The sequence below is a fragment of the Sinocyclocheilus anshuiensis genome, unplaced genomic scaffold (genome assembly GCF_001515605.1).
Source record: "Sinocyclocheilus anshuiensis isolate Anshui unplaced genomic scaffold, SAMN03320099.WGS_v1.1 scaffold1826, whole genome shotgun sequence".
In the NCBI taxonomy this organism is placed as follows: Eukaryota; Metazoa; Chordata; class Actinopteri; order Cypriniformes; family Cyprinidae; genus Sinocyclocheilus; species Sinocyclocheilus anshuiensis.
Genome location: NW_015542582.1, coordinates 207897 through 217555, shown reverse-complemented (window position 1 = coordinate 217555; position 9659 = coordinate 207897). Strand labels below are relative to the sequence as shown.

General features: G+C 34.8%; 1 protein-coding gene across 1 annotated transcript in view; it reads left to right on the top strand.

Annotated features, from left to right (window-relative positions):
• Positions 1-9659, top strand: part of LOC107694421 (beta-catenin-like protein 1) — a 69092-nt gene that overhangs the window by 14270 nt on the left and 45163 nt on the right. Inside the window, exons 7-10 of the mRNA XM_016494110.1 lie at positions 1319-1410; positions 3053-3125; positions 5318-5376; positions 6199-6347. Of these exons, the coding sequence (XP_016349596.1) occupies positions 1319-1410; positions 3053-3125; positions 5318-5376; positions 6199-6347 (373 nt within the window). The remainder of the gene's footprint in view (positions 1-1318; positions 1411-3052; positions 3126-5317; positions 5377-6198; positions 6348-9659) is intronic.

Here is a 9659-nt window from a genome sequence, read left to right as displayed (position 1 = left end):
AAGCCCTTCTGTAGCGAATCGATGTGTTTTTGTAAGAAAAATATCCATATTCAAACCGTAATAATCACTTTAATGTAGCTGTTGTACACTGGAAGCAGTTCCGGGGGGAATGACATATAAGGTCAGCTTTGCGCATGATGCACAGGGAAGCGCAAGGGAGAGATCAAAACAAAACAACGGTCACTAATTAGAATTACTAAACGAGGATTTGTAAAGAAGAATGTCGGAGGATTTCGATATAAGCCAAGAGGAGACTGGTTTTCCTTTGCTAAAGTAAGGAAACTTTGCTTCCTTTGCTCCTGTTAACAAACGTTGGTTTTCATGAGACTCACCGGCGCATGCGCAGCGCTGACCTCATACGTCATCCGCCTGGAGCTGCTTCCGTGTACAACTGTTGGCGCAAGCTACATTAAAGTGATTATTACGTTTTGAATATGGATATTTTTCTTACAAAAACGCATCGATTCGCTACAAAAGGCCTTTGTTCACCCCCCGGAGCCGTGTGAGACACTTTTTTTTATGGATGGGCGCATTTTATTTAACTTCTTTTGGACTGATGCATGCAACACCCGCTGAGTGCCATGAAACAGCTTGAAAGATCAAAGACAATTTTTAATATAACTCCGACTGGATTCGTCTGAAAGAAGAAAGTCACGTACACCTAGGATGACTTGAGGGTGAGTAATTTATGGACTAATTTTCATTTTTGGGTGAACTAACCCTTTAAGCATTCGTTTATACATTTATTTATGCACTTATTTTTTAAGGACTTATTTATGCACATTAGCATGTATGCATTTAGGCCTATTTTTTTACATTTATGTACATAAGGATCTATTTATGTGTTTTTATGCATTTTTATTTATGCATTTAATTTTTTTATATAACAGAATACATTTAATTAGAATTAGTAAACATTTATTATTACGCATTTATGTAATGAAATTCTCATGAGTTGAATCATAGCCAGTTTTTAATTTCTAAATGCTTGTCCAAGCCTGACGGTCAGTCGCTCTTTACTGCTTGTGTAAACTGATTTGACAGTATAGCGAAGGCCCAAACTTCAGGTCATCGGGTCGTCTTTACTTCTGGGCCCTGGTTGCTGTCTGGACCGAGTGTCAAATAAGTGCTGTGGTTTCTGCGTTCTTGCATTCATGTGTTGAGTGAATGTGTTCTGATCTCACTGCTGTGTCTCCATCAGTTATAATGGCAACTAGGTGAAGCAGACGCTGCAGAAACTAGGTCATAATACAGCACACACGTTTCAGAGAAGCATGGACTTACAGTAACAGCAGATCTCTCTGTCTTTCTGTGGCAGCTGTGATCGAGAACATGGCCGAGTTTCGTCCCGGTCTGTGTACAGAAGCGGCCCAGCAGGGTTTGATGCAGTGGCTGCTGAAGAGGATCAAGGTAACATCACTCCATTCACTGATAGGTCATGTTGTCTTTATGAATGTAGTCTGCTCATTGATGAAATCTGATGATGGAGTTTGGCTGATTATTATTTTGGCTTGACAAACCAACATAATTACCACAACATGTGACCAAACTCTGGGAAAGTGTTTTCAAACTACATCCACTAAACTTCGCACAGACCTACAGCCAGTCTGAGTGTGGTTTATTTATTTATGCTTTTTTTCATGCATTTTATTTATTATTGCATTTTATTTGTGCATTCATTTGTGCAAATATGTATGCATTTATTTATTTATTTATTTATAATTTTTGCATCTACTTATTTAGGCATTTGTTTATGCTTTTTTGCATTTATTTATTAAGGCATTTATTGAAGCATTTAAGAATTTATTTATGCATTTGTTTATGCTTTATTTTGCAGTTATGTACTTTATTTTACATATTTATGTTTGCTTTTTTTCATTTATGCATTTATTCAAGCATTTATTTACAGGGTTAGTAAATAATATATACATATGTACACAGACACATTATTAATTTATTTAAATTAATTTATTATTATTTGCACATTTTGCTTAATTGGCTTTGCTTTATTAATTATGGTAACTGCATGATTTTATGGTCAGTGAGCTGCTTTACTATTTGCATTTATGTATTTATGCATTTTATTTATTTATTTATTAATACATTTATCTATTCTTGCATTGATTTTATATATGCATTCATTTATGCATTTATGTACTTTATTTTTGCATTTAATCATGCATTCAGCATTAAGTATTTATACATTTATTTACAGGTTTTGTAAATAATGTAAACATAGTTATTAATTTATTTAAATATATTTATTTTTATTTCCAGGTATTTCTTAATTGACTTTGCTTTATTGATTATGGTAATGGTAACTATACATGATTACATGGTCAGCGAGCTGCTTTACTGTTTGTATTTATGCGTTTATTTATTCATTTGTGCATTCGTGCATTTATGCATTTTTGAGGGATGTTGCAACTGTGTAATATCTGTGCGCAGAATTGCAAAAATAATAACCCATTGGTTAGTCAGACATGGTCATGATGGACCACTCAAACAAACACAGCAATGATTCAGTATTTTAAAAGTGCATCAGTGATTCCACTTATTTCACTCTATATTTGACTGTGAGTAGCTTACTTAGAGATGACTCTGCATTAAACTGGGATAGACATCAGAAAAATTACACACTTCACCTTTAAGTTCAAAGTCAAGCACAAGATATATATTTTAAAAATAACTAGTCTTTTTTTTTTTTTTTTCTTTTTTCTTCCTCTCAGTGAACAATGTCAGCTGGTTTGAAGTTGGCTGTGCGTTCTGACGGGTTTAACTCGATCATTTTTATTTTTTGAGCTGGATTTGAGATTTTCATAAGCCACAATTCACACTGTCTTTTATCCACGTGAGGTGAAATCCTCCTCAGATTTACCGCTGGCTGCTGGAATAAGAGCGTCATGCTGTTCAAGTCTTAATGCTTCCTGAAGACTTCCATGAATCCAGCACACCAGCAATTACACTGACAATAGAGAAGACGGCACACAGATCGAATGGGACGCTGCTGCCAAAGACATTGAAACTTTGTGTTTGTTGTGTTCCCAAACAGGCCAAGATGCCTTTTGATGCCAATAAGCTGTACTGCAGTGAAATACTGGCTATCCTGTTGCAAAACAATGACAGTAAGTAAAAATAAGAGATGGGTTGCTTTGATTGGATGTGTGCATGGCTTCATTAAAGACTAGTGAATAATTACAAGCTCAATGAGAAACAAAATCTTTTTAAAGAAATCGTTCACCCGAAAATGAACATTTGCTGAATTTTTCCTCACCCTCACGCCATCCAAGATGTATATGATGTTGTTTCTTCATCCGATTTGGAGAAGTGTAGCATTCCATCACTATGGATCACCAACAGATCCTCTGCAGTGAATGGGTGCCGTCAGAATGAGCTAATATGCTGATTTGGTTCCCAAGAAACATTTGGTCTTACTAAAAAAAAAAAAAAAACGTGTATATATATATTTTTTTATTTTTTTTATTTTTTACAATTTTAACACTAATAGGGCCCTATGAAATGTTTTAGCTTTTATCAAATTCATTATCGAAAATGGTAGTAATCAAATGAATGTATAAAATGTAATTATTATTTGAAAATCTAATCAAATTATAATGTAACAATTCCTTACATTTTTTGGCAAATGAAGTGCTGCACAATAGGGATTTAGTGTTTAAAGTAAAATATGGACAACAAATGTGCGATTTTCCTTAAAAACCCCCCCCAAAAAAAAACAATGTTTAGTGAATTGTGTTATTATTATTACTCTGAAAAGTAAAATCAGCATTATATCAGTCACTCTGCTCTCTAGATATCAGCATTGGCTATAAACTCAATCAGCGTACACCTCACTTTTCAGAACGATGAGCTTTGTAAAAATCGACACATTTCAGAAAGGCGGGGCATATAGGAGAAACAATGTACAGTATGTGGAAAATAATGTGTTTTTTTAACCTTAAACCGCATAAACGCATTTCATTACACCACATACACAAAATAATGTTCTTTTTAGCAGCATCATATGACCCCTTTAAAACATCTTAATAATGTATTTATTTCTTACAAACACACAGCTTTTCACTTCACAAGAGGTTTACTGATGTACTGGAGTTGTGTGGATTACTTTTGGATTTTTGTGATGTTTTTATCAGCTGTTTGGGCTCTCGTTCTGACGGCACCCATTCACACTGCAGAGGATCCATTGGAGAGCAAGTGATGGAATGCTACATTTCTCCAAATCTGATGAACAAACAACATCATATACATCTTGGATGGCCTGAGGGCGAGTAAAAATTCAGCAAATGTTCATTTTCGTTACATTTACATTATCTACATTATTCAGCTGAAACATTTTTTGGCAAATGAAGTGCTGCACAATAGGGATTTAGTGTTTAAAGTAAAATATGGACAACAAATGTGCGATTTTCCTTAAAAACCCCCCCCAAAAAAAAACAATGTTTAGTGAATTGTGTTATTATTATTACTCTGAAAAGTAAAATCAGCATTATATCAGTCACTCTGCTCTCTAGATATCAGCATTGGCTATAAACTTCTTTTGAACACTTTTCCTTTTTGCATTTATAAATGATGTAGTCATAATTTATAACAAGTCATGTCTTTTAATATCAACTGAAAATCCCACAATCGCAAAATGTCAAGCTGTTCACACCAAGAGTGAAGAGAAAAAAAAAAAAGTATCGTTGGAGGTCACTGATTTTCATGCCAAAAATATGCTGTGACTTCTTGTACTGATGTGAAAAGGCCTTTTCTCTTAACAGTATTTAAAGGAATAGTTCACCAAAATGGGCCATCCAAGATATCCTATTTTTTAATCAAATACCGTACTGAAATGATAAATCTTATGTAATGTTTGTTATACTGATGTGAGTTGGTTGTAAATTGTTGTTTTTCACTACTACTGTTTGACTAACTCTTTGTTTCCTTTAAAATGCATTGATTTTGCCATTAAAGTAGCCAGAAATTCAACTGATTAAACATGCTTTTTTATTATTTAAACTTAATTAAAACGAAGTCCAGAGAATTAAAACAGAATACATTGCATTTGGTAAAAATCAAGCTGATTTCATACTCCTGCTGTGATGTATGACTTTAGTAATGGAGCTCAATAAGGCTGTTGATTATTTGTGTTGTTTTGGTGTGTAATTTTGCTCTTCTGAGCTCAGTACCTGCATTTATCACATGCACGTCTCTTGCTCTAGGCTTTATTAGCACACTGAACTAACATTCATCATCTTTGCTCTTCATGTCTGTCTCTCTCACTGATTTCTGTCCTCCCACTCCTCTCTCTCTCTCTCAGAAACGAGGGAGCTGTTGGGAGAAATGGACGGGATTGATGTACTACTGCAGCAGCTCTCAGTAAGTCTGTTTCTCTGTGTAAGAGCAGCAAACCTCGTCTGAAATCACAGTGTGAGACTCTTTAGAGATCATCATGACCCAGAACATACGGCCGGCTTCATTCATTCTGCTCCACGCTGCTGTTTTCTCTTTTCACAATCGTTTTAACATCCCTTTGATGATGGTTGTGTGTTGCACAACATGACCAGACAATGTTTAATTGCTTATTTGCAAATAATTTAAATACAAATCTGTGTAATAAAATAAAGAGAGGGTATTGTTTTGTTTTGGCCTGAACAAATAAGATTTATTTTTATTCTTAATTAACATTTAATGCTCAATTTTCATCACAATAAAGCACAGTGTGCTCCTAAACTCTTTATAACTTTGTATAACTCTATTTTTTCTCTCTCTCTCTCTGTTTTTATGTTTTTTTATTCACTAAAATTTTGTATTTTATTAACATTATTACAAGGTTATTAAGCTCAATGTGCTCCTAAAATCTGTCTGTCTGTCATCTGACTATATCTATCTGTCTCTCTCTTTCTTTAATTAAATTTTTTATACATTAACATTTTTACAAGAATATTGTTCATGCTTCTTTTTCATGACAATTAAGTACAATGTATTCATTAAATATTTATAAAAGGCTTAATTTTTTCTTTTTTCGTTATTAATTAAATAATTTATAACATTTTTATTCATGTTTTTTATTTTATTCATTAACATTTTTAAGAAGTTATTGATAATGCTTGGTCTTGATGACGAGCACAATGTGCTCCTAAAATCTTCATAAAAGGCTTTATTCATTTATTTACATTTACCTTTTTTTTCTCCTCGCAGGTGTTTAAGCGTCATAATCCAGCCACGGCGGAGGAACAGGAAATGATGGAGAATCTGTTTGATGCCCTCTGTTCTTGCCTCATGCTTCCAGCCAATCGTGATCGTTTCCTCAGGGGGGAGGGGCTTCAGCTCATGAACCTCATGCTCAGGTGCGTCTCTGATTGACAGCTACAGTTTGTTCCCAAAGTTATTGATTTTATTGTATTTTCTAAATATTTTATATATTTTTATTTTTGTATTTTATTTTTTATACTTTTTTATTTTTCCTATTTGTCCTGTTCTCTCTCTCTCTGCCACTCTGTTACTCTCTGCGTCTCCTCTTTGACATGTGAAATATTTTCCCGAGGCGTAGATAAACTGTTGTTTGTCATTGGCGGATGAAGGAAGTGCCAGTATGACGGACAGCTACATTTCCCTTGAGCGAGGCCATGATCGTCAGCTTCCGTCTGTACAGGCCTCTCTCGTGGAGCGCTTTCAGACTCCAACATGCTGTTTATATCAGTTTCTTGCTTTATATACACCTGGAGAAAATTCATACAATATCCTCCTTGACTTTAAGAACAACCAATGAATGTGTAAAATGAAAGTGGACTGTTGAGAAAAAGAGACAAAGGCTCCGTGAATGAACATCAGTTTTCTTTTTCTAAAACATACAGAAATGAATTCTGCTTGTGTTTCTTGAAGTCCAATTTTAGCCAAGGCAGGTTTATTTATGTAACACATTTCATGCATAGTACATTTAGTACATGGTAATACATGGTAGAAATACAAAAAAGTAAAAATATATTTTGTTCTTAGTAATTTTTGAATGGTTTTGAAAAAATGTTGGGAAAAAAAATTTGTTACAAGTAAAGTTTACTTGTTAGGGTTAGACTATTTGTTTATTAGTAAAAATTAGTGATCATTGTTTTTGTTATATAAATTAGACTATAAATCAGTGGTTCTCAACCCATGGGCCGCATGCGGCCCGTCACGAATTCAAATGCGGCCCACCGTGCTGAACACAATTAAAAAAAAAATACTTTCAGTTTTACAATTCATTTTAGTTTTTACATTAATTTAAAAATGTACTAAATAAATATAAGCTATAGCCTAATGTTTTTATGTAAAATAATTTAGTTTTTCATGTTATTTTCAGACATGAGCAGTACTCACATAGCCCAATTAACGTTACGCATTTAAAGTAACGACCAAGTGGCCAGCGGCAGACAGTGAGCATATGTTTGATCAATTTAGCCTTCTCAAATCATCACGACTTGACTAAAATAAAATCTATAGATATAAAACAGTTCAAGCATATAACAATGTTTAAATGTTAAACCTAGATAAATGTGCGCTGTATCCAATAGTTTGCGCAGAGAGTGGAAGCTGAAGAGCGCTTTGCAGGACATAGAGACGCCAGCACGATCACTTGCATTTTTTTTCAGTGGATACACCGTCATTTTTGCTCATAAAGGTAAGAGTAATACATCATTCGTAACTGTAAAGTGTTGTTTCCACCAGCGCGGCAATCTTTTTTCATCACTAATTGATGGATGTCTAAAATATAAAAATAAGGAGAAGCCTAAAACAGGCCCGAGGCCCTGCCCGCGTCTGAACTATGACGTGAAAATTGTCCCGAAGCCCGGCCCGAGGGGCGTAAAAAAGTCGGTGCCCGTCGGGCCTGGGCTGAAATGCAGGGCTCTAGCTCTGATCTAGCACACAGAAAACGATTTGACTGAAAATTTATCAGAAGAGATGAAAGAAAGATATAGTGGTCATCTGCGCAATTCGGAAAAAGAGGCTGCTTTTCTGCATTAGGTATGTTTTTTTCTTTTTCTTTCTTTTTTTTACTCTTTGTACAGCAATTATTGTTCATTCTAAATTAATTTTTTAATGTAGAATATGTGTTACATAAATACATGAAATGTAGAACATATAAAAAAGTGCTCGTGGCTCATCTGCCAGTGGGTGCCCCCCCACGCATAAAAGTGAAACTCCGCCTATGATTGTGCTGTTACCCCTTTCGAGCCGAAGTTCACAAAATTGGGTGTTACTTATGGGGAGTAGAATTATTTATTTCAATGAATGTAATCGATTAGATATCATAATATTTAGGCTATAATATTATAAATCAGGTTGGCTTGTATTGCTGACGTAATATGTAAATTATATGCGTGCGGCCCGCGAGACCATGCACTTGGACCATAGTGCGGCCCGGTGGAAAAAAAGGTTGAGAACCACTGCTATAAATTCATGTATTTTTTATTAGTAAATGTATGCAACATAATTGCTATTATATTATTTTCCCCACTGTATATATATATATATATATATATATATATATATATATAGACACACATATATAAATATAAATATATCTATATTAGGGCTGGGCAAGTTAATGCGTTAACGCATTAATTAATTAACGCAGACAATTATTTTATCGCGCACTAACACAGTGTTTTTATTATTATTATTATTGTTATTATTTTGAAAGTCTGTTGCTCACTGGCTCTGAAAACACATACAGACAAACCATGGGTCACAGGAGGGGTGGGATGTTGATCAGTCCTGGCTTGGGATGAGTGTCATCACGCGTCTCGACCAATGAGAGCATTTGGGGTGGGCCTAAGACTGCAGCAGCGCTCCCGATAAAATTATTTAGACTAAGCATCAACATTCACAAACCACTGTTCACTGTTATTTTTAACAGAAAAGAATGCAACGAGCTCGTAATCATGAATTCATAAGTGCGCTCACACTACATGCCAACTGAACCGCGCTCTGGCCCACCTCTTCCAACCGAGCCAGGGACGGCTAAACAAACACGGAGCGATCACACTAGTCAAACGAGCACACACGAGTCTCTACCCGCCCGCACTCGCCCATCAAGTGTTGTCCCGTGCCGCACTCTGCTGCGTTGGGTCCCGCGATCGTGCAGGGCTCTACTCGGAAGGCACCTGTTACAATGTTATGATCGAGGCTCTGGACTCTGAGCATAACTTGTTTTTCTATAACAAACTATAAAATATTTTCTATAAAAACGTTAATGCCCTGGCAGTGGCAAATAGCTTTGGTTTTATATTTAATTTGATTACATTAATGTTTAAGTTGAGATTTACAAGAAATATTTTAACTGCTACTATGTAAAAGGAATGCTGCGGTAAAGAAATCACCTTATTTGTTTAAAATGTTTGCAAACCAAATGTTATTGCACTTTTGTTCATATTGCAGTACTTTTAAATGAAAAAAGTGGCAATACACTACTTTTGAATTCATTATTGAATTTTGTGCATAACAATCGCGATTAATTGCAGAAAATCATGTGATTAATCGTGATGAAACATTTTCATCGTTGCCCAGCACTTATATATATATTTATTAGTGCTGTCAAATGATTAATCGAGATTAATCTCATCCAAAATAAACGTTTTTGTTTACATAATATATGTATATGTACTGTGTATATTTATTAAGTA